The 26,173-nt window shown below is 33.7% G+C and overlaps 2 protein-coding genes across 4 annotated transcripts; one reads left to right on the forward strand and one right to left on the reverse strand.

Annotated features, from left to right (window-relative positions):
* Positions 1-536: 536 nt before the first annotated feature.
* Positions 537-5,018, reverse strand: LOC132166438 (Transducin/WD40 repeat-like superfamily protein). The gene is made up of 8 exons (XM_059577254.2): positions 4,400-5,018; positions 3,201-3,413; positions 2,910-3,110; positions 2,398-2,505; positions 2,086-2,223; positions 1,721-1,972; positions 1,224-1,544; positions 537-1,109 (listed from the first exon to the last, which is right to left on the reverse strand). The coding sequence occupies exons 1-8, from the start codon at positions 4,961-4,963 to the stop codon at positions 942-944; spliced, it is 1,965 nt and encodes a 654-aa protein (XP_059433237.1). The 5' UTR covers positions 4,964-5,018; the 3' UTR covers positions 537-941.
* Positions 5,019-6,315: 1,297 nt separating this feature from the next.
* AAS (Pyridoxal phosphate (PLP)-dependent transferases superfamily protein) lies at positions 6,316-15,692 on the forward strand. 3 transcript variants are annotated; one of them, XM_059577317.2, is made up of 13 exons: positions 6,316-6,450; positions 6,614-6,734; positions 7,323-7,395; positions 7,612-7,842; positions 8,446-8,609; positions 9,671-9,811; positions 10,528-10,587; positions 12,207-12,371; positions 13,145-13,201; positions 13,430-13,494; positions 14,178-14,301; positions 14,913-15,050; positions 15,190-15,692. In XM_059577317.2, coding segments are annotated over exons 1-13 (1,464 nt in total). In that variant the 5' UTR covers positions 6,316-6,448; the 3' UTR covers positions 15,313-15,692. The 3 variants fall into 3 exon arrangements, with proteins under 3 accessions (XP_059433300.1, XP_059433299.1, XP_088367802.1); XM_059577316.2 differs by lacking the exon at positions 6,316-6,450 and having other exon boundaries at positions 6,582-6,734; XM_088511676.1 differs by lacking the exons at positions 6,316-6,450; positions 14,913-15,050 and having other exon boundaries at positions 6,582-6,734.
* The last annotated feature ends 10,481 nt before the right edge of the window (positions 15,693-26,173 follow it).

Consider the following 26,173-nt stretch of genomic DNA (forward strand, 5'->3'; position numbering starts at 1 on the left):
GCTTAATTCTACATTTTCTCAAGTGTAGAATCTACCCAAAAACACTCATCACTCACCAAAAAATCCTTCTCATCAAGTGGTTTCAGATTCATCCTGTAACTTACTTATTTACAAGAACTTATTCACCGATATTGCCTACAGCAGCCGCCAAAAATTTCAATTGGCTTATCCCTTTAAGAGTAACTTCGTTCTTTTCAAATCATTTTGTTTTCTTCTTCCTTATTTTCTGAAGAGAAAATATCATCTAATTGTGTTTCTTTCAGCATCATTAAACAAAATAGAAGTTGATTGGATCTTAGGACTGACCACTAGATGCCAGATAATCTACCAGATACCAATCCAAATCGGGTAAAATTAGCCAAAGGCAAATCATTTTACTATTTCAACTGTTGCCCTCAACATTTTACGACCGGTAGAGTTTTCTAACTTCCTCCAACTCAGTTTGGAAGAAAAGTTTGTCCTTTTACGATTGTACAGTGTAACCCTCTATTAGGTAGTTGAGAAAGTTTAAATATCGAGCATAGACACGCACCACAAGAAAATAAAATTAGGGTACTTACTATACAAATACTTGTACAACAAGGCTACAATATTATCTTGTTTCTTCGAGAAAGCTATAGCAAAATTGTTATTCTAATTTGATCAGACACTATCGAAGTCAAGTTTTATACGGGTAATCCTGTCATATTCATACGGAGCCATCAAGGTCGAAGGGTAGGGACACAGCTCAGTTCCATGTGAGCCAATTTCAAACTCCTTCTATGGCTGCGACAACATTTCAAAGAAGGGGAAGAGGGTGGGGAGGTTGGAAGGTTGGAAAAAGTATATGGCTAAAGCCTAAGGGACTTACATTTTCCACTTCAACTGGCCTTAATTTTCTTTGTTCTATTTAAGCAGCAGCTTTCCCCTCCTAATGGCAGCTATCATGAGCCAGAATCAGATCATTTCTCTTCATCCTCAGAGTCTGATTTTGCGAAGACGGGTTCAGGTTGGGTTTCTGCATATGCTGGAGCAATGTACTTCGGATCTTTTGCTGCAGCATCAGCAAACTTTAGTATAGCTTCTCTTGGATCTTCATCCATCCATGTCTCCTTGATCATACCACCTTGCTGCAATTGAAATCAAATAAGTCTCTCCACTAGTTCGTTTTTAAAGTATGGAAACATCAAGGATGAAAAAAAAAGGGACAAGAAAAGGAGCGTTCTAGAGGGCTAACACAATACCTTAAGAAGATATTGGGTCAATAAGCTGCCTGCACTTGTACCAACTCTTCCACCAAAACCTGGTCCTGTCATGGGGAGTTCAGGCTTGTGGGACTTCCTAGGATCCTTCAATTCTTTCTCCCGTTGACGCTTTCGACTTGGCTGATCTCTAAATAAAGGTAGAGCATGAGGGTTGTGAACCACAGGTTTTGCCTCAAAATCATCAACAGATTTTTTCCTTGGAGCACGTGCAACACAGACAAGAGCCCCTCTCTCGCTGAGGGTTGGATCATATAATATGTGAGTGCCTCCTTGGCTTTTGTCCCCAGATGTTGCAAAGATCTGCAGAAACAAAGAAAAGCATGCATGAAATAAGTATGTTTTCTCACTCAGAAGTGTTGTAAAATTTGTGAGACACATATGAGTATGATCCATTATCATGCTGTTGTACTGCATGTAAGAACAAAGATGATTATATAATGATTTTCGGACTAAAAAGCATGTTATATGATGTTTACCTGATTGAGCTTTGGGTGCCAAGCACACTGCACAACACTACAAGTAGGGGATATCCCAACTCTTGAAACAAGTTCAAGCTTGGCTCGATCAAAAAAGCATAGCAAACCTCCGGTTGTGCTCTCCCTTTCAACAGATGTTCCAGTTAAGAATAGTTGTTCATCTGGACTGAAAGCTATATTAGTTTGGGCATAGTGGTTTGGAAGATCTACAAACACCTTGAGCGGCTCTTTCATTTGGCGCAAATCCCAAACCTGACATGCATATTTCATAAATTACAAGGAAAAAACAAGCTAGACAAATGAAGATTAGGTACATATTCAATGTAAACTGAACAACAATGGCCTCTGAACACATTTATTATCACCTTTAGTGAATCATCAGAGCTTCTTGACAATAAAATTCGTCCATCGCTAGAGAACTTAAGACTAGTAATTTCCTCTGAATGACTTTTTTCAACATATATGTCTGGCCTGCTTCCCCATCCAGGCTTAAGGTTCCATATCTGTTAAAAACAACAAAAAGCACCAATGTGAGAAAAAGCTGATGCAAAGTTCATTATGTCCAAGAGCCACACAAAAAAGATCAGTTAGCATATGCGAACATCAAGGAGCCAAGAGATTTTCTCCCCTATTGCAATCAATAGGCACAGAGATATCAGGACAACAACTGCAAGTACCTGTATAGAACCATCTGCTATGCCACCAGCAATGCATTTCCCTTCACGATCCCAAGTGCACGTGGTGACTGGAACCCTTCCAGGTCTCGCAAGCTTTGGTTTTATGACCTATCCATTGAATGATTGAAGCATTGAGTTTACTCGATACATATAGTGGGGTTGACGGAGGCATTTCATTTAAAGGTAATCAACCTTGCCAATGTGCAACACGTGATTATCATTAAAGGACAGATTTTTTTTTTCGACAAGTAATGCATTTCATTAAAAAAGCAGAGGGGTGTAACCCTAGTATATAAGAAGCATTCAAGAAAAAACACTTTTAACGAGAAAGAGAAATTAAAGGCCAGATGTTTCTCAAAAACATTTCAAGTAAATGAGAGAGAGAGAGATCAAGCAAGTCCTAGCCAATTTTCTTTTTAGGTTGAGATCAATGACGAATGCATCACATAATTCCACCAGCACATTTGGCAAGTTGCAGTTTTAGCCTATTAAGGTCACAAAATACGACAAACCTGCTTCTGACTTTTGAAGTCATTTACATCCCATATACGCAGTGATCCATCCTCTGACGATGTTAAAATTGTCTCCTTATTTTTAGGGTGCCACTCTCCGCAAGTCAATCCAGATATGTGGCCCTTGGTGTTCTTCAGATCACGGATATACATATCCCCCTTAATAAATTCACCTAGAGTAAGTCCATCACGGTCATAAATCTGAAAGACAAGGAAGATGGGCATGAGTTGTGTCCTTATATTCTATAACATTAGGCAAATGACACAAAAAAAAAAAGATGTATCTAGTACCTTAGCTTGAGCTGAGCCAGTCACACACAAGAAACGGTCTGCTGTTGGACTCCAGCTAATAGTACGAACTTGATGACCTTCAGATGGTTCCAGCTGTCTAAATGATCCCAAACGAGAATTCATCCCTTGAAAGTCATACATACGTACTGTATAGTCATAACTACCGGAAAGAACTCTAGACCCAGAGGGATCAACAGCAAGAGCTGAAACAACCTGTCAAAAGATCACCATGAACAAGTTCTCAATATGAGCCATCAGCCTAAATTGAAAGATGCACACTGCAAATCAAGATAATATCTTTTCAAAGGAGTTGTTTTTCTCCATTTGACTAGTTTTGAATCATCATTTTTATAAGTAAATTATTTATTTCTGCATGAAATTTACTTCCAGGCACTATATCTTTACCGAACACTATATTTTGTATGATTCTCTTGGAATGATATGAGGATACATCAACTTATTAAGATTACATTCTGTGCATACAAAATCTAGATTTATAATATATTTTCTCACAAAGTACAAGCTCTCTGCAGCCACAAACTTCCATTCTCTTCGGCTATATGCCAAGCTAACTACATCTCACGGCTTCATATGCAAGCAAAATCATCTAAAAGCATTGAACTTTGAACAACTTCAGTTTGTTTCAAGTTTTTTCCTCAAGTCCAATAGCCTTTCAATAAGTTATGTTCTCCGAACATTTAAAAGACATTTCATTCTTTGAGCTCTCGCAAAAACATAGCCTAAGCTATCTCCCTCGGCCACAAACAAAATTTTATCTGAAACTCAGCCATATTAAAAGATAACCCCTATTGTGTGCTTCTTCCTCAAAAACAACAATCACATAATATCTAAATGTTAACATTTCATAATTGCAACTTAATTCGCCTTTAGACTATATATACCAGTAGCTTATCACTTTGTTGAAAGTTTATGCAAAGCTATAACTTCTAATTTGCTCCTTTTTCTTTTCTCTCTATTCATAGGGTCCGTTTGGATATGTGGATTGTGATTTTAAAAAACAGCAATTTCAAAATGTGTTATTTGGAAACGGGATTTTTTTTTCAACACCAATTCATAGCGTTACGCTTCATAAACAGCTTCATTTCATTTTCCATTTCAACATAATCTACTCATTGTAACTTCGACAAGGGCGAGTCATCGAAACATGAAACTAGGAATTGGGAGGTGAAAAGCAATACCTTGGTGTGCCCCTTGAGCACAATCTCATTACTCAGCGGAATCCGGTACTGATTCTCCTCCTCCTCTTCCTCGTCATCGTCATCGTCCGAACCAGACTCGTCCACATTCGGCCCAGGTGGCGGCCTTGGCGGTCCAATCATCTCTTCCTCCTCGTCCTCAGAGTCCAGCTGGCCCGCCGGCGGCCTCGGAGGCCCAACAATCACTTCCTCCTCATCGTCGGAGCCTAATTGGGCCGCCGGAGGCGGGCGAGGTGGACCAATCAACTCAGCTTCATCGGTCTCGGGCCCACCGTTGGCAGAAGAATTAGGTTTAGGGAGTGGGGGCTTCAGATGCCGGAGAGAGGTGAGCCAGGTTCGGGAGGAGGAGGAGAGAGAAGGGATGTCGGCGGTGGGTTTGTTGGCGATGGAGGACGAGGGTTTTGGGTTTTCTGGAAGGTTCGTGGCGGTGGTGCGACGAGTGGCGCTGTGAATGACTTCAAGAGAGGTTTGGGGCTTCGATTGCTTGCCGAATGAGAGAGGGAACTGGGCTCTGATCCCATCGTACATCTCCGCCTCGTCCTCCATCTTCGCTTCTCAGCTACGCTTCTTCTTCTTCTTCTTCTTCTTCTGAGTCCTTGTTCTACCGCCATGGAGACTTGGCTGTGGTGGAAGAGAGAGGATGGGTCATGGGCCGGGCTGCTCCAGTCCGCCTGACTAAATTCCGCTTTGGACTATGGACGTATGGGTTATGGGCCGAGCCCCTGCAATGAGAATCTCCTTCAACCGCCAACTCCTCCAATTGGGCAAACAATTGTGGAAAATCTCACTCACAAAATAAAAAAATTGTGGAAAATCTCTAGTAATAATCAGAAGCAGGCTGGAACACAGAGGATAATTAATGGCAATTATTTAACAATTCGTACAATTAATATGAGAAAATTCATATGGGTGTTACTTATTCAACTAAGTGATTGAACAATCTAAAATTTATTTGAGCAGGTGAATCTCATATTACTTATTCGAATTGCTAGCAATACAAAAATTTGGACAAATAATTATTGTGGATGTCAATCCTAATCTAGATGGGAGATTGCGACCAATTTCCTCCTCATGAATTTACGAGATTTGTTTATGGTTAAGCTTACGTCCTCATTGCATGAACAAGATTAGAAGTGGCACTTTTATTCGACCAGTATTCCACTGTACTAATGTGATAATTTTAATTAGTCCTTGTTAAAAAAAATTAAAAATAAAATAAAATCAAGAGCCGGTTGCCAACTAAGTGAAATAGTGCCAAAATAAAAATAAAAATCAAGAGCTGGTTTCTAACGTATTCTACCACATTTTTAATTTATATGGTAAAAATTAAGTATTCTACCACATAAATTTTTAAAAGAAACATTTTATATGATTTAATTGTTCCCACAAGTGAACTATGATAATCTCTACACAAAGTATCATGTCATGATTTGTTTATTTTTTATTTTATAATAATCTTATAACTATTTTATATATGTTTTTATTATTTTATATAATATTAATGTAACATAAATTTGACGTCACATGTCATTAAATTTTTAGATTAAAAAAAAAACAAAAAACAAAAAAACCCTTTTTTTTAATTTATTTTTATTTTATTTTATACATGGAGGTGACTATTTGATAGCCAAAGTAATGTTTATATATATATATATATATATATATATACACAGAAATTTCCTCCAAATTAATGTATAGGAAATATCAGATTTGTCTAAATTAGTAAATTACTATTAATGACTTTAAGAATTTATTGTATGTTTTAAATATTTATAAATACTTGATATTATTTTAAATGGGTTTCAAAAATATTTCCTTTGAACTGTTTTAAACGAAACTATTTAGTATTTAATATCAAAATTAGACTAATGGCGTGGACGACTCCCGCCTGCAGATTTGTCGTTTGGGTGTGATCCACGTCCACACATGACACATCTGCCTATCTCCCCCTCCCCCTCAGTTACCAACTGTAGAGGCCTAGAGGGGTCTGATCGTTTCCCAAAACTCTAAGTCGTTTACCCACCAAAAACAATGTAAGTAAACAGGTGTTTCTAGTTGTTTCTGGGTTATGTTTGTTGGTCTACTTGCTTTTCGTTTGAAGGTTTTATTTTGTGATGTTGGTTTCTTTGTTTGAGTATGTTTATCTGGTCATTTTGGTTCATGGGTGTTGCTTTTTGCAATGTGGGATGAGCACAGGGATGGTGGGTTGAGGCCAATGGATGCTGAGCAACTCAGAGAGCATGCACACAAGATGGTGGATTTTATTGCTGATTACTACAAAAGTATTGAGAATTTTCCAGTTCTCAGCCAAGTTGAGGTCTTTACAGTCTCTCTCTCTCTCTCAGATTCTTTCTTTACGTACATAAGGGTATGAGTTTATTATAATCAGTGATTTCAATGTAGAAGACCCACGTCTTTGAAAGGCATAATATCTCTCTTTCTCTGCGTGAGAGTATTGGAAAGGGTAATATTACATGTTACATACTCAACTCTCATCCTATTCCCATATAACTGGGCGGATGTGGCAGTGCTTATAAGCCCTTGGATCAGCCTATATTAAAAGAGAAAAAAAATCTAAGGGCTAGACACTGCCACGTCAGTCCAATTGTATGGGAGTGAGAAGGGAGTTGAGCTGCCAATGAACTGTTATTCAAATGGAACTTCCTATTCCCTCAATAATTTGAAGGGGGGGGTGGGGGCAAGGTTGTGTGTAACTTGACAATAATAACAATACTAATGAGCAATAATTTTGCAAATAGTTGTGCAATTCATTAAAATTTTATTTATGGGAGGAATTTATGGTTCAGTTATATTAGCTGAGTCTTTTATATTTTGTGGTCTAATTTTATTTTCTATTTAATAGAACTTCTTCCTTTGGTATTAAGAATACAGTGTTTCTATGCAGCCCGGTTATCTTCGTGGAATCTTACCAGATTCTGCACCTAATCACCCTGAGTCATTGGAAGATATATTTAATGGTGAAGTTTCTTAACTACCTTTTCTTTTTAGTTACTTCATAATTAATAGGAAAGCAATTTAAAAGGAAACTTCTAGCATGATATGTATGTTGCTTATTATTCTTATTTGTTGGGTTGAATACAATGTAGGTCTTGCTAAATTGTCTAATTGTAACCCCCACCCCCTTCAATTTGATAAAAACATTTTCCATGGAAAAATCTTGTCTGTGATTGTAGACGTTCGGGCAAAGATATTACCTGGGGTAACCCATTGGCAAAGCCCAAACTTCTTTGCCTATTATCCCTCTAATAGCAGCATCGCCGGATTCTTAGGAGAAATGCTCAGTGCTGGTCTTAACATTGTGGGTTTCAGTTGGATAACTTCTCCTGCAGCAACAGAGCTTGAAATGACTGTTCTGGATTGGCTTGCTAAATTGCTCAAACTGCCGGATGATTTCCTTTCAGCAGGTACCCGCTTCTTCTTCTTCTTCTTGATTTCTCAAGTCAGAGTTCTGTATCTATTTTGCTTGATATAGACAAATAGGAAACAGTGAGGTCTCCCAATATTGACAGAGAACTTGAAATTTATTTCCTTTGGAAAAAAATGCATTATAGATTGAATAATTGGAAGTATTGGAGTGGAGAGAAATAATGTGTTTTATCAAAACTAGAATTATGAAGATTGCTGAAAGGGTAGTATATTGGTCATCCGAGCAACTCGGGTAATTGAATGCTTCGGTAGAAGATGAATCTCAGAATTAGGAATATACACCAAGCTTAAGTGAGTAAACCAAATTAAAGGATATTTGACTTTGCAGAATATATGACTTTTTTCTTTTATTTTCTTTTTTTAGTGATTAGAAGTCAAGATATGTTTTTACATCAATGAGAAGAGATATGCTAGACTAATATTTTAATGGGTTGGATTGAGGTTAGCTCTATTTTAAGATTGAATTTAGACTGCCTTTGGAAGTTTAAAGTAATCCTCAAACTTAGGCGTTCAAGGGTTTTTGATTTTATGAAATTGGATCGTTCCAAGTGAACAAAACAATATTGCGAATCTTGTTGTAGGCGAAGGTGGTGGAGTGATACAGGGCACAGCAAGTGAAGCTGTTTTAGTTGTGCTATTGGCTGCTCGTGACAAGATTTTACGGAGGGTTGGCAAAAATGCCCTTGAGAAGCTTGTGGTTTATGCATCTGATCAAACGCATTCTGCACTACAAAAAGCCTGCCAGGTAGCTTTATAAATGTGCAGAAGTATCTAAATGATCCATTTTCTTTTAACTTCTTTTTTGCAGATTCAGATGATGCTTCCAGACACTTGCATGATTCATGAATTCATAAGCTATAACCTGTAACATAAACATAATGATAAAATTTGTTGGATGGTATATAACCATGTTTATGTTGTATGACTTGTAATGGATGCATCCATTACTAGGTGTAATTCATTTATATAAAGATCATGCATCATCATCAGCTGTCACCCCATTTTCCTTTTGTCCTTTTGTCTTTTTGGCTGAGAGGGGTAGTTTAGCTATCCTCCTGTGCATCCACAGAATGCGTGTTTTCTCCTCTTTTCATTATCGTACAATTTTCTTTAAGCTCTTCAGATACTTGGTGCCAATACTAACAAAATAGATGGCTGTAGCTAGTATTTCAAGGCATTTGGCAATGGACACATGGCAACAACCATTGTCCCCCTCACTTTCTCTCTCTCCCACCCCCAGGTTTTGCTGCCAAATTCTGTTGTCGCATCACTTTGGATCCTCCCTGTGTATCGGCGCTTCATTGCTTGTTCGCTGCTGAGCAGATCCCCTTCTTTCTGAATGTGCTCCCATCCTCTCCATCTTCTCCTTTATTGGATTCAGACAAATTAAGTAAAATAGATATGAAAGAAAATTGTACTTGTTTTGTGACTGAATAATTATAGATAGTCAGACCAAAAGGAAATAAAAGAATGGTAGAGAAAAGTTTCTTGATAATATTATCAACAGAAGGACAACTTTCTATGGTGTTTTTATTTGCCAAATTAAAGTGCTCTTTATGCTGTATGATTGCCTTAAGCACATGGCAGAAACAAAGACAATGTTGTCCTATATCGTCGTTTTCCACAGGTGCTTGAGGCATAAGCCTTGAGACATTGTGAAGACATAACTTTTGAGTTGCAACTATGATGGGTGTATTCTATATTAATAATTTTCTCTTATGTTGCTTGGCTAGGGTTTTGAATTTATGTTTATTTTAACAATGTCATTCATTATTTATGATTATAATGCTTATTGTTTAATGACAGATAGGAGGAATCCACCCAGAAAATTGCAGGTTGCTGAAAACAGATTCTTCTATTAACTATGCCCTCTCACCTGATGTACTCGGTGAAGCGATTGCACATGACATTTCCAATGGTTTAATCCCCTTTTTCTTATGTGCTACTGTAAGAAACAGAAGACTTTTGGTGTTAGTTTGTTTCCTGCTGTTTTTATCATCATTTTTTTTCAATGCTCTGCTTGAGTTACTCATTGTTAAGAATACTGTATGTTTTCTTAACACCAACTTTTGAGCACCCTCTCTCCTTTTGGTGCCATCAACATGATTTAAATCATTATTCCATTAAGCAGTGTTTCCTTTATTCTTGTTCAGATCTAAGCTGTCATTGATATAATAATTTGCGTGATTCCTTCTGACAATATCCATGGCTTCATTTTTGTCACAAATTTCAGTTGCATACTAATATCAGGTTATGTGTTAGCTTAGACAATTTTTTAGAGGTTTGGACATAAAAGAAAAGAAAATAGTTTTTGTCATGATGATTGGTTGACTTATAGAAATTATATGATCTAGTACTTAAATTTAGTAATGATCTGCTACTCAACTGATCTACATATCTTGGTTGGAGGCTAACACACTCTTTGATAGGCTTTTTATTTTCTTTTTTCCTTTCAGACTAGGAAATAATGTACCACCTGTATTCAAGAAAAGAACTGTTGTTCATGTTATTTTCTGTGGATATGAGGAACATTGTATCCTTGGAATCTTTTTCTATATCCTTTTGGGAAGGAGAGGGCAGGAGACGAATAGGTTCCTTTTACCTCAAATAATGCAATGTTAGAACTTCAATTAACTAAAGAAGGTTTGCATTTATACTTGCAGGTTGGTACTACTTCATCAACAGCTGTTGATCCTTTGCTTTTGCTTGCAAAGATTGCTAAGGTAACACATTTTACTGCACTGATGAGACAACCAACTAAGAGAGATGCTTTGCTCATTATATCAGTTTCTTATATAGATCTATTGTGATAATTTGAGTGTTGTTACCCTCTTCCATAAATAAAGTTATTTACAAAAGCAAAGGGAGGGGGCATGAGATGACTACTCCAAGACTAAGCCTAACTACAAAGCTACCAGTCTAATTGACAAAAAGGATTATATAAAAAAATCACATAGAAATACCTTCAAAATAGGCCAAGAAATGTAGTCAGAAACTTGATATTCCTTGTCTTCCTGTGCTTTGGTGTTCCTTAAATTCCAAAGCCTTCATAAAGAGGCACAGAGGGACACCTTCCACATCAACTTCCTTTCTGTACCCAAACTGACATCTAACAAGAAGACTTTTCAAAATGGCAATGAATCAAAAAATTGTCAACAGACTCTTCAAATGCCAAGTACATGATTTACCTATTAGGTCATTTAAGCCCCTTGTGGCTTACTTTGTTGATGGAAAGCTATCATGGCCAAGTAAAGTGATTCAAATTCCAAATGGAGGATGATTTGTTTGGTACCAGTTACTATTAGTCTCAATTTTTACAGTAATTAAGATTATAACATAACTTAATCTGGATATTATTTAGGAATAATCAGTTCCAGATTTGGTTTTCATGAGGTACGAAAGCGTAGTTAATGCATTATAACTTGTTGTATTATGAAAATCATATTTTTAGATTCACATACTGGAACTTTTAATGGATAGCTGTAGGGGTTTAGTGCCATTGACCCACTGTGGGTTTATTGAGTTGCTAAGTTGCTTTGAACCATTTGTTAGAATTGCAATGTGCATCTAAAGTAGGACCGAGTGTAGAATTTATTTCAAACATTGCAGCTGTTGACTAGTTCATTTTTTTTAAGACTTAAGCATTGAGGTTACCTTGCTGCTACAGATAATTACCAGGATATGGGAATAAGAATGCACGGCTCAATGGTGTAATGCATGGACTATACTGATATTTTGGCATGGACTAGATTTAAAGGGAAAACTATCTATGTGCAAATGAAGAACCACCGAAAAATATATGATTTGTCTTTTGATGACAGCGTGCATAGCAAGCTTGTTTTCGTCCTCTTATGCTCTAGAATTAATCAAGTTTTCCTAAAATTAGTAGAGTTAGAAATGTTTTGTCATAATTGCATCATTTAAAAGTATTTAAAACTAGAGAAATATTTTTGTCTTGTTTATATATACACCAACATTTTATCCTTTGAAGAAAAGAAAGGGGAGAAAAATTTTCTTTCTCAACTGTTTGCCATTCTTCTCACAAATCAGAAAAGTAAATAAAAGAAAGAACTAAAATTTTCCACTCTGCCTGACTAAAATTTTCTTTCAAAGTTTGTGAATACAAGGAACATATTATTTATGTTCTCTTTTGAAAAACAAACCAAATGGAGTCTTTTCAATTTTTAACACCTTGTGGAGGAAATTGTGTTTCACTCTTACTTGTGTAAAGAGTCTGAAGAGTGCCTCTTAGTTATGCTTTATTTTATGGCAAATGTATTTAACACACATTGAAGATTTAGACAATCTAACAATGCTTTCAATGCATGTCCTCTTGACACAGAGTAATGGAATGTGGTTTCACGTGGATGCTGCTTATGCTGGAAGTGCCTGTATATGTCCAGAGTACCGCCACCATATTGATGGTGTTGAAGAAGCTGACTCCTTTAATATGAACGCACATAAATGGTTTCTAACAAATTTTGATTGTTCTGCGCTTTGGGTTAAGGTATGCCATCATATATTTGTCCGCATGTTTCCATTAAAAGCTGAAGTCCATGCTTCATTTCTCTGTTGTGTTCATTATGCTATCGCTATATGTATATGTGAATGTATTTCGTGAATGTACATTTGCATTTGGTAAATTGCTTTCTGTAGTTTTTGAGTGATATATCCTGAATATTTTGCTCCCTCTCTCTCACACACACGTGTTTGCATGCTAAAACCCAGACACAGTTGAAATGGGTGTGCATTCTCTATACACGAAAGGTATTTCTGTAGTTCTTCTCTATTGGCCAGCTACCACAGTCCTTTTTAGGGTAAAAATGTTTCATCTTTCTCTTATAGGTTTTTGTAGAAAGTACTCTGTACAACTACCTTGGGAGATCGCTGGAAGACTTTAGAAGTCATCTGTGCTGTTCACTATAGCCATTGTATTGTCACTCAAACCAATTACCTTTCCCAAAAAAAAAGTCATAAGATATAGCATAACATTTGTTTTAATAATATGGTAATTCAACATGACTATAAGAAAAAGTGCTATATCGATTTACAATGATTTACCTCCTAGTTACTTGGACAATCCTATCATAATATATTTTTGCTGATTTATAGTTGGTCAACTAATGGTTTTAAACTCTTTTGCTAATTAGATTGGTGCTAGTCTCATGAATTTTGTTATAAAGATGTCATATGCTATCAAATTTAATTTAATTTTTTCTTCTTTTTGATCTGATATTTTCTCATATATAATGATAGATTGTGTCAATTTCATGACAACAGGATAGAAATGCCTTGGTTCAGTCCCTGTCTACAAATCCAGAGTTTCTGAAGAATAAAGTAAGTTTTTTCTTACATGGTCTTGATATTTTCTTGTGCAACTCTTGTGAACAGAAAGAAGACCACATTTTTTAGTTTTTGAATGAATATGGTCTTTGAGTAAGCAATTGCCACTTTTAGATGGTAGATTGCCAGTGTTTGAGATTAAATGTTACTGTAATATTTCAGTATCTTGAGTTTGTTGTGCTATACAACTTCTATATTTGATATTGCAAATTGATATTCCAGGCCTCTCAAGCAAACATGGTTGTGGATTACAAAGATTGGCAAATTCCTCTTGGACGTCGGTTTAGGTGTGCCTTTGAACATTTTGCCTCAGAAAAGACATTTCTGTTTTGCTTGATGTGCTATTCATCTTAACAATTATTTAAGAGGTTAGTCTTGTTACCCTGCTTTGCTGGGAACAACACTTAGAAATGGCCTCTTATGGAAAGGTTGAGAATGGGAGAAATAAAAGTTTTTTGCATACTCTACCCTATTTATAGCATATAAGGCATTATAGGGAACTCTTTAACCATTTTTTATTTTCTATGTTTTGGTTAGGCACTATTTCTATATTTCTTTATAATAATCTAACCTTTGCATAATTTAGTTAGTGATGGCTGGTTAACTGTTTATTTCTTTGCTTCACTACTCTTGAATGATTTTAATATGTTGAAGAACTATAAGGGAAAAAAAGTCTACAAAATGTTTTTACTGAAATTTTTATCCAATTTTCTGTGTAACATATTTTTCCATTTATTATATGCTCAAGATATTTATATTTTTTGCACAACAAATTTAACTGCCCTTTAACTCATCATTATTGCAATAGTCCAACCAAGACTAACCTCATTTGGCCTATAAGTTTTAGTCCAATCTCTTTCTCGGAGTTCATAATTTAAACACACGCATGGGTGCACACACATACACACAACATCTTAATGGTTCCAATCATGTTATATTTGTATTTACTGTTCTATATGCTGGCTTCCAGATCATTGAAACTGTGGATGGTGTTGCGACTATACGGTATAGAAAACCTGCAATGCTACATAAGAAACCACATCAACTTGGCAAAACATTTTGAAGGGCTTGTTGCTCAAGACCCAAGATTTGAGGTAATGGAAGTCTTTATGAACTTATTTGTTCATAAATCATGTGCTTTCCTTTTTCAATTGTCCCAAAATAGATTCTGATATAAAAGATATATCCATTTAGTTTTTCTTTGAATATACGCCTTTTCAAATTTAATCCCACATTTCTTAGCCAATTTAAAGAGTCTTTGTTCATGAAAATATGTGCCATGTGTAACTTTCATCTACTGTGGGATGGATGGATTATCTTTTTGCATAGAATCCATAATAAGCACACTGGGAGGTTTTTTGTGACAATAAGAACCTTGCTGCTTACTTGCGATATCCCCGCTTACTTGCATGGCTTGGCTCGTTCTTCAAGCCCTGCTTCTCCCTTCCCTCTCTCCCCGTTCTAACGTCCAAAACAAGGCCATATGGAGTATATCCAAGTGATAAGGCATCAGATTTTGGTACCGGCATGCAAAGGTTCAAATCCTTTTGCTCCAGATTATTAACACCCAATCGGGTTATTATAGGAGCAGAGTTTGGTTATATTTTCCTCATTAGAAATTTAGAAGTTCAATGTCATTTTATATAGGCTTATGTGATTTCTGCATACACTGTTATGAATTTGTCAACCAAATTCATGTGTGCAGGTTGTTACCCCTCGGATATTTTCATTAGTTTGTTTCCGCCTTCTGTCGTCTCAAAACAATGAAGATCACGGCAATAAACTGAACCATGACCTATTAGACGTCGTAAACTCAATGGGGAAAATTTTCATTTCTCACACAGTAAGCTGATTGTTCTTCCTTTGATGTTCATATTCATTGGTTTTTTTTTTTTTTTTTTTTAACTTTCTGCTTATTTTTCTTCCATGTAATGATTGTCAGTGCATGAGTTAAGTTCCTTGCTTGTGACCATATGATGCAGGTTCTTTCAGGCAAATACATTCTACGTTTTGCTGTAGGAGCTCCATTGACAGAGGAGAGGCATGTCACTGCAGCTTGGAAGGTTTTGCAAGAGGAAGCCTCAACCCTGCTTGGAAGTTTGTAGAAGTTCATCCAAAAGGATCCTCTCCATTTCAAAGGAAGTGGAAAGGAATGGAGAGGAACCGTTAGGCAAAACAAGAGGGTAAAATGGTCTTTATAAAATTGAAAAGACCATTATGCCCTCCTATATTGCACTTACCGGTTCCTCTCCATTTCCTTTGAAATGGAGAGTATCGCATTCCGAAGTTCATCTGGTGTCAACCTATGATCATTTGGCTTGTTAAAGTATTAATTAAATAAATGATTAAATTCACATTTTTCTATTATCCCAAACTTTTAGAATAAATAGCGATTTAATATGGTATCAAAATAAAGATTGTGATTAGTTCTAACCCTTGACAGCTTACTCTCAATTTCAATTAAATATTCTATATGCTGAGTTTTTCTTGTTAAAGTATTAATTAAATGTTTGATTTACTATTTTCAATTAGCATAAACTTTTATAATAAATAGTTATTTAATATGCTAAGGTAAGATCTAACCGAACACTCCCAAAAAATAAAAGATGTTGCAAGGGGATCCTACGGTAGAACATGTGACGTCTATTCTTAAAACAATCACGTGCTCTAAAAACAAATGTCAATTTAATAGATTAGATCGAAGAAATTTTTTCTGCTCCGGCCGGTTGAGAGAAAACCTGTCCCAGCAAGGGTAAGATAAGACCCATTAAACGTGGCATCTGTTGCATGATAAGGCAATGCATATCCCATTTCAATGGTTGTAGTTGTCTGATGTAATAAGAGAATTCCTATCGGAATAATTCTATTATTCTCACAAACTTGTATGGTTCTTACTATATTTTATAGCTTTTAAATTTGAATTTTATCTTCAAAACCATTGATAGAGATTTTATTTCGAGAATGAATTTTTATGAGAATATTAACATTTAAAACCCAAAACAAAAATAAAAATAAAGATCAATATCTGTTTGCTTTGGGCTAAAAGCTTGGGCCAACTCAATTCAATCGGACGGCCACGGTGTGCCACTTCAGTAATTATAGGCTTGATTCTGCAAAACTTTGCATTGGATTCAGAAATCACATGCCTACCCAAGAAAAGCAAACCAGTAATTATTTTATTAGTAGTGAGATACGTAGTAGGAAATGGCTTGGATTTGAAATTTCAAAAACTAGAATTCTCTTAGAAATTTCAGAGGATCCAAATCCATGAGTTTACAAGATCGGAATAAAAGCACTAGATGAAAATTATGAATTTAATTATTTAATTAATATTAACAAAAAATTCAAGCCGCAAAAATAGTCACAAAACACTCGAAATTGTGAGGAAAAAGGTGATTGAAATGTGCATGAAAACGACCCAGATAACAACAAAAAGAAAGAAAGAAAGAAAAGGCAAAAGGTTAGGTGATTGAAGTGTGTAATTGAATACTGAGATATCTTTTGGCATGTCCCCCCAACTTTCTGAGGAATAAGAGCCCTTTCCTGAATCTTGTAGAGAAGGCCAAGGGGGAACAAAAATCCTATTCTTCATTTGAGAATATTCATTTTGAGTAAGGAGGAATTTTTATTTTAATATATTCCAATGGAGCTGCTATATATTCACTTATATTCTTGCCATTTCATCAAGTAATACTGACGGTGTGACAATGTCGTTCCGTTCATTTGAACAGCTCTTAGAACATGCTTTACGGGGTGCGATTCCGAATGCCATAAAAGATTTTGGCTTCCTTAACTGGATACCAGTTAGTTTTTAGATGAGATGGTCAAATGTTTGATCCAATATTAACTGCTAATTTCACAAACTCAAGTAACAGTTAACATTTTATGAAAATAGGTGTCGCATGATAGCTCACGTTTTAGTGGTTAACATGATAAGTATCACGTAGACTGTCATGTCAGTTTGTTAACATGATAAGCATCACGTAGATTATCACATCCATTTATAAACATAATACATTTTAATGCTTGATGAGGTACGTGCCACGTGAAAAATCGTAGTACCTCTTTGGAACTGTATTCATATTCTAAGAAGCACTTCTGCTATGTAATGGAAGAATGTGGAAAGGCTGGTGATGTACTATAAGCCTTCCACCTAAAACATTCCTCTTCAAGTACTGCTTGATTTCTTGGAAGAATCTGATTCTTGGGAGTGTTCAAGGAGTGAATATTCATGCAGTAATAATAATAATAATAATAAAAAGGATTACCCAATAATCACCAACTAATTTCTAATTAAAACTTTACGTTGCTAATTAAGCCAATATACTTATCATATAGAGAGAGAAATTCAATATCATATCAAGTGACATGATGGACAAACCATAAAGTAGACCACCAACAAAGTTTCAGATTAGGCATAATTAGCAAAAAAATAAAAATAAGTTTCAGTTTCAGATTAGGCATAATTAGGATCGTGGGAAAGATCCTCCCCTATCGTCCTTTTCCCTCATTCAATTAGAAAAAAACAAAAAAAATAAATGTTATAAATCATGTAGACCCAGCCTCATCTTGATAAAAGCTATAATCACCCACTAGAATGTTTGGGTTTTCACCTACCAAGAAATAGTTAAATTATTTATTTTAATATTATTTATTATTTATCGATGTTGAGTTTGAGAGCTAGCTAGAATTTTAAATTAAATAAATCAATTAATCATTTTTTATTAATTTAAGTCTTTGAGCTATATTCTCAGCTTGAATTCCTGCAATTTCTATTAACTTAAACTTTTGAAATAAGTGATATATAATTTAATAACGAGTCTTTGTTGAGGCGGCGAGTTAACTTGGGTTCAATTTAACTTGGAATATTTCTTTATGTGACATCAAATTCTAGGAACATGGGAAGAAAAATTCTTTTTAAGAAAAATATTAAAAAAAAAAAATCCCATTCTTTGCTCAGAATATTCAAAGATGTAAATGTCCTCCCAACTTCTAAGGTACAGAAGCACGTTTTTTTGAAAAGAAGGAAAATCCGATTCTTTGCTCAGAATATTTCATCAATATTCTTGAGTGAAGATGAATTTTTTGCTGGAGATATTCCTTGGAGCTGCTGTCTCCACTTCTGTCATTTACATCACCATGAGTCAAAGATTTAATTAGTTTTGATTCGGATAAAGTTTGGTTGATTTGGGTGCTCTAAATAGTTAGACTATGTTTGGGATTAGAAATATATGTTTAGGTCATGTTTGGTTTGCGAAATGTGTATTCTATTAGAAAAAGGAATAGGTATTACTGGAAATAAAAGATGTTAGAATTGAATAATTATTCCAATTCTTTAGTTTGGTAACAACACACATGGTCTACCTAGAATTGAATCAAAATTACTAAAAACCCCCCATATATATATATATATATATATATATATATATATATATATATATATATATATATTTTCAATTCATATTAAAAAAAAAAAAAAAAAAAGTGGGTGAGTGGTCAGCCACCCATAAAAGCGCTCGGGGGTGGTCAGTCACCCACTTTTTAAATATGCTACGTTTAAATTGACATCTGTCCTAATAATATGTGATTATCCATGTAATTTTAATGTGAAAGAACATAGCATATCTAGTAAATTGATGTATATTCTTAAACAATGTGATTTTCATATATATTTTTAAATATGCTATGTTCTTCACATTAAAACTACATGGATACTCATATATAATTAAGACTTGTCTGTAAGTTCAGGAAGCAAAGATCATGCCACTATATTAGCAGATCTAGTAAAGAGCATGCATGATATAAGCTTCAAGTAAAACTCTTATTTGAAAACTGACTTGTAAGAGAAGTGTATCCGAGAGCTTATATACAGATAGTTAAGATTGCACTTAAGTTATGTGAGACACTTAGGATCGTAACATATATACCACCATGCTCAACAGCTAACTTTTACGGTAGTCTATTCTATCATTATTCAATGACTTAATACGATGCACATGCATAGTACAAATATATTTTAATCCAACTTATAGGTCGTCACCTTTGTGACTCGACTACAAAATCACAATTCATCTAATCTCATACTCAACATGGTGGTGATTCTAATACTATATAATACAAGTTTCAGGTAGAATTTACCCTTACAAATCTGCTTTCAAAGAAAAAGTGTCAAATAACTTATAAACACGTACAATCAATTACGTTTAAATCACGTGAAATACTTAGGATCGTAGCAATAGAAATGTGGTGGATTATAAGAGCATTTTTACTCTAACTCTTGGGGCCACGAATCTTTGAGTAGAATTTGATTCTATGGAGCCTCTGAAGACTGAAAGCATCCATCCCAATCTGTCTTGGAATACAAGTGCATCTTGGCCAAGAGCAGTGTCAAGTGTCTGCACAACTTGGATAACTTAAAAGATTCTATTGAGCAACGACAAATTTAGGTTGGCAAGGTTTTCATGAGCATCACATGATGCTCTACGTACATCTTATGTCATTGTTCATTTGGCATAAGTAAAGGTTGGTCCAATTAGAAAACCCTTGAAAATGATTTTAATTTGATTTGACAGATTTAATGGTGTGGTGAATACGTTGTCACGTTATCTGAAATTTTAAGTAACGTGACACCATGTACGTAATTATATACGACAAAACAAAACAAAATTTTGATTAGATAAAAATAGAAAAGATTATATTCCATTTCTAGATGGAGATTTGGTGTTCAACCTCATATCCCATGTTCTTTATGTTGGACCTCTCTCCTCAAAGTCATGTTCCTCAAATTGACACTGCTTATGATGTTTTCCAAGTCATCCATTGTGTCATGTTGTTGGAGATGCCAACAATATTATTCTTGTTCCCTCTTTTTCTTTTTCTTTTTTACTTAACAAAAAGAATCCAACAGGAAATGAGAATGCTTCCTGAAAACGATTAGAAGGCGGTCACAAAGCGAATAAATTTGTACTTATGTTATCTTTCTAAAGAGATATTAATATTAACATTTTTTTTTCTAAATCATGTCTAGTGAATAAAGTCACCTAAAGCACAAAGTAAAAACCTTTTTTTTTTTTTTTTTCTCAAAATAAAAATATTAACAAATAATTTAAAACACCCAAAACAAATTTATTTCTTTATATCACATTACAACATTTCTTTAAAAAAAAAAAAAAAATCTCTAAAGGTTTTAACATTGAATCTTGCAATTGTGGTCAGAGGGAAGATGCCAAGGAGGTACAATACAAAGCATATCTTGTCTTTGATGAACCGGACGTCCGTACAAGATCCTTTTGACAAATTGTATTCTGCCAAAATATTGTGGGGGTAATGTTAGAGGATAGGGATTGAATCGTCGGTTTGGTTTTACAGTTTTAAAACGTTTTATTAATGAAAGCCCAATTTTAAAAAGCTCGTTAAAATGTTTTTAATCTCCAAAATTGTGCGCTTTTTAAAACGCATTCTTTACCTGTTTTTAAGTTTTTAAACCGTCATATTTTCAAATGTATTGCCAAAACAAAATATTTGCGATTTTATTTAAAAATACGTGTTTGGCCTTGGATTTCTCATTTCTCAATCTCAATTGAGCAATCTTATATAAAAAGAAGAAAACAAATTACTAGAGTAGATATGTATGTCATAAATGACTAGACTACATTGCTTTAATTCACATGGTTCCATGTCCTTGGCTAGAAATAGACAAAGGAGTATCTTGGGCAGTATCCTAGAGTGACAAAGTTTAGGACAACTCCAGTCTCCAGCCAACATGTGTAATGCATGTTGGCAGACTTTTCAACCTAATAATTCCTAGGGTTCACATAATGTGTCAGACCCAGTTAACTTACTTGCCATTTTTAGCAGCCAGGCTCGTCATTGAAATCTTGATATCCCGATGCAGGATTAAGGTTTCTTACAATTTTAAAGAGATGATAAAATTTTAAATTATGTTATTTTGTTTGTTTTTAAGCTTTGAAATGCTTAAAAAATGGGTATATTTGCCTCACGTCCTTACTCTCTATGTTGTAAAAAAGCTTCGAGCAAAAAATTGTCTTTTTTATTTGGAGTAATTACGTTCTTTTTTCATCAACTATTACGTATTGTCAATTTTTCTCATGAACTACTAACTTTACTGTCCGACCCTATCATACTACAATTTTCTTCTCAAAACCATCATTCTGTCAGTTAAACTCATTACAAAATTGAAATGACCTAAATATCTTAACTTTATAAACAAAAATTACATATAATACCCTTAAAATTAAACAAATAAAAAATATATATATTTTTTAATTCATGGGGAGAAATTGACAATACTTGTAGTTGATGGAAGAAAAAAGGTAATTACCCCCTTTTATATGAAGAATAAGTGTCTATACAAAAGTGAAGATAAAGCCTTATGGGAAGAAAATTCTTTTTGGTTACTTCTGTAACATGTCACATTTTCAGTATGTAGCATTTTTCAAGTATTTTGATGCCTAAAAATGGTCTAAATTACATAATTTGAGAATCTACAAAAATTTTTTTAAAAAAAAAAAAAGAAAAAGAAAAAAAAAAGTGTAGGAAATCCTTATCTCCTGATGTACATATCAAAGTATGGTCTCCGTCATTTATCTCTTAATTTAATTTAAATCGTTCATGTTTGGCTCCATACATAAGGGAAAAATATTATAATATTAATTAAATGACTAAATCAACATTTTCTTGTCAACTTAAACTATTGGAATGTGTGTTGATTTAACCGTAAATTCTTATTTTAAGATTTCACCGACTCTATAGGTGTCTAGTTCTGGATCCAAATCCCCATTAATTCACTGTATGAATTATGAGAAATCCTCAATAAAACCCATTTGCCTCAAAACGTCTTACTTTACCGTAAGTCATCTGTACATTTTACTAAGTTGGCTCTAATAGGGTATTTTTACGGGTAAGAATGTTTGGTATAAAAAAGTAAAAAATTTTGTTTGTATTAATTTTTTTTATTTAAATAGTAATAAAAAGTGAATTATATGATATAAAAAGTTGGGGAGGGGGGGGGGGGAATGGTGATGAAAACAATAACAAAGGAAAAAGAAAAGTTTGCCAATATATATTTTATGCTGGTATGGACTGCACTAAAAGAATAGGACACCTAGTTCAAGTTGCACCTTTAACCCTATAAAGTTTCATGACGTCCCTATGTTTGTTTGTAGTAAAAAATTATCACTGGCGTATGACTAAAGGATGGAAAAAGAGATTTTTTTTTTTTTTTAATCTTTTATTTTAAGTATGCCCATTATAAAAATAAAAAATAAAAAATAAAAAATTGTGACATGAGCTGATTAATCTATTAATTAATATAATTTTCTATAACTTAATTTTTTTTAAAAAAATTAAGTTATAGAAAATTATATTAATTTAATAAATTGGGTTTGAATTTTTTTTTTTTCGTAATCGACAAAAAATTCTCAGTAGTGGGGGACTGCCATCAACCTTCTGCTTACGCCTAACAAAGTTAAAAGCCTACAATTCAAACATTTATTTATTATACTTTATACTTTATCCTTATACTAAAAAAATGAGAAAATGTTTAAGTGCTATACAGAGGAGAGTCTCAACACCTCAAACTCTTTTGAGTGTATTAAAATAAGTGGAGGAGAAAAAGCTTCATTATTTAGTGAAGACTTTAGCCAAGAGTCACTAGTGACGAATTATTTGTAAAGTGAGGAAAAAAGTTACGACAAATTGCCCGTCTTGAAGCGCCAACAAAGCTTTTGATGCTTAAGTCAATAAATAAAATATTATTTGATAAAAAAAAGGGAATAAATAGAGTGGGGGACGAGAGAATGTTGCGTGTAATGAGAATGATCCATTGAATTCTTGTCGCTTATCGGAGTTATAGCCTTTTGATTATTTTTTTGTAGGGGCTATTGAGTAGGCTTACGGTGATTATTTATTGTATCACTACTTTAATACTTAGCCGCAACTCCTTTGAAGCTCCTAATTTATTATAAATAGGTTTAAATAACTTTAATACTAAATTTTTGAGTCATCTCAAATATTGCCATATCTTGTTATTTTTGCCTCTCTTTTTTTTTTGGGGGGGGGGGGGGGGGGTGGGGTGGGGTTAATATGTGAGAAAACAAGGGCACATCCAAAGCACAATTCTAGTTCTCATCTCAACAATATATATTCATGGGGACAAATGATAAGATGTTCCAAGAGCCAAATATTTGATCGGTTGCCCATCAAATATACTTCCTACTTCTTCTTTTCTTTTTTGTTTTTATCCAAAAAAATATACTTCTTTTCAAGATAGTTGAGTTTTATTCCTTTTAGATAGGCATCTCTATGATTCAAAATGCTGTGTACATTAAAAAAAAAAAAAAAAAAAAAAAAATCTGTGTACATTCTGCAAAGAGTCTTTATGAAGCTTCACTTTTTTTTCTTTTTTTCTTTTTTTTTTTTCTTTTTCTTTTCTTTTAAGCACCTACATCTTACTCTTTGTCTTATCGGGAGTAATAATAATTAAAAAAAAAAAGAAAAAAAGAAAAAGAAAAGAAAAGTCCACATGTACTCTCAAAATTACCACTCAATTGATAATGTCCCTCAAACTTTTAATTGCGACAAGTTCCTTAAACTATCAAAAAATTAACAATATCTTCAAACGCTAATAAAAAGATAAAAATTGACCCCAATTTTTTTCTCAATAAATACTCCAATAAATTTGAAAAAAAAATTAATTTTTGTTCTTTAAGAAAAAATAAAAAATAAAAAATAAATTTCCACACCTTAGTTTTTTTTGTTTTTGTTTTTATATATCAAAAAAATTATCAATTGGGTAATAACTTAAAATGGGTATATATATATAGAACATTTGATAAGTATGATAGCAACTCAATAATTTTTAAACTAAATTAACTTGTCGAATGTAACTATATTTTTACTCAAATTTACGTTACGGTTAGCCAAAATAACTTTTGAATAGTCACGAACACATGATGTCGGAGGACTCAGTCAGGTGGTGGTTGAACTTGTGTGTCATGTTGGTCCAAGACCAACTCAGCTTGAGAGCGATCGGTCGCAGTCCACGCGGCGGAGGAAAACAAAACAAAATTGGCTAATGTTGACATCAATCAAATCTAATATCAACACGTTGAATAAAAGTTATTAGCATAAATGCTTAATTAATCGGATGTTAGATATGGCAACAATATGTTGACTTTACATGCATAAAAAAATTAGGTTTGACTTATAGGTAAGAAAATAAATTACTTTGCAACTTTAATTTCATCGTGCCCTTTATATATTTTATCCACAAAGTTTTCTTTTTAGACGATTTTTCTTTTTTAAATTTATTAAAAATAGAAGGAAAATTTGTCCATATTTTAGTCCTTCATTTTCAATAAGAATTTACATATTAGAACAATGCTAGGGATATTATAATTTATTTATTTATTTATTATGATTTGGTTACAACGAATGGTTTGTAGTTTTTAATAATATTTTTTCTTTCATTTAGTGTATGACCCATTGTGAACATGAGATTTAATTAAAAAAAAAATAAGGAGAGATTTTTCATGACCTTTTTTATAACAAAATACCTTCTTTAGCAACATTTTTTTTTTCTACTTTTAATTTGATAAAAAAATGACTCCTTTTTTATGCCACATGATACTTATTATGTAACATAAATTTATAAAAAACATTATAGTAAAAGCTTTTTTTCTTCTTCCTTTTATTTTATATTTTCAAAATAAAAACATTAACAAAACACTCAAAACTAATTTTACTTTCATGTCAAGTCAAAATACTTAAAAAAAAAAAATGGGGCATGTTTGACAAAGATTTCAAAAAGTCAATTTCATTTCTTCATATTAATAAACAACTTTCTTCGCTTCTCTTATAATTTTATTATTATTATTATTATTATTATTATTATTATTTTTTATATCATATCAATCTTTTTTTCATTTCTCTCCTCAAAACTCTTTGACAAACAAGCCTTAAGTATAGTACCTTACATATATAAAATTAAAATAAAAGTCCAAGTACTATCTCTTCATTTTCTTTTTATTAAACTGCCATTTATTTTTGTGGAAGCTATGACCAATATTTCTCTTATTATGCCACGTGTCACACCCTCAAAATTTGGTTGGCAAATAGTGATCCGGATTCCCTTAAATTTGTAGGAGAATTCTAGTTTCTGAAATTTCAAATTCAAACCATCTATTTTCATCTAAGAGCCATTATGCTGTCACGTGTCTTATTGCTAATAAAAAAATAATAAATTTTTAATAATATTAATAATCATCATTATTTTATTATTTTATTAATAGTGAGACATATAACAGGATAATAACTCTTTAATAGAAATAAATAGTTTGAATCTGAAATTTTAAAAACTAAAATTCTTTTAAAAATTTCAAAAATTAAAATTCTTATAAAAATTTTAAAAACTAAAATTCTCTTAAAAATTTCAAAAATTAAAATTCTTATAAAAATTTTAAAAACTAAAATTCTCTTAAAAATTTCAACCATCCGGCAAATAGTCACACCTCTCATAAATAATGCAGCAGAAAGTCAAGAAACCCACCCCCCCCAGGAGCCACATGTGCATGTTGGGAAGACCGGAGAAGGGGAGATTTCGCGTCAGCCCTTGCACAAAAAGTTAGGTGATTTGGTCATCATTTTAACCTTTCGAGAAGCAGCCAAAGTGGATGATAAGTGGGGTAGCTGATACAATTCAACGTACAACCAAAACCCACAGCCTTTTTATATTGAGCCCACTAGCTTCCACATGACAGCCAAAATGTGTCAAGTAAATCAACCTAGTGTTTTCTAGCTTTTTACTGTCATCCCTTTGCGGACCGGCATAGTAACCGTCCAAGAAAAACGTTGAAGCTTCATTTTCTAAAATGACTAGTCATTGCAATTAGAATTTTACATAATCATTTATAACTATTAATTCACCCAATAACGAGAAATGCTAGA

Source organism: Corylus avellana, chromosome 11, assembly GCF_965113065.1.
Source record: "Corylus avellana chromosome 11, dhCorAvel1.hap1.2, whole genome shotgun sequence".
In the NCBI taxonomy this organism is placed as follows: domain Eukaryota; kingdom Viridiplantae; phylum Streptophyta; class Magnoliopsida; order Fagales; family Betulaceae; genus Corylus; species Corylus avellana.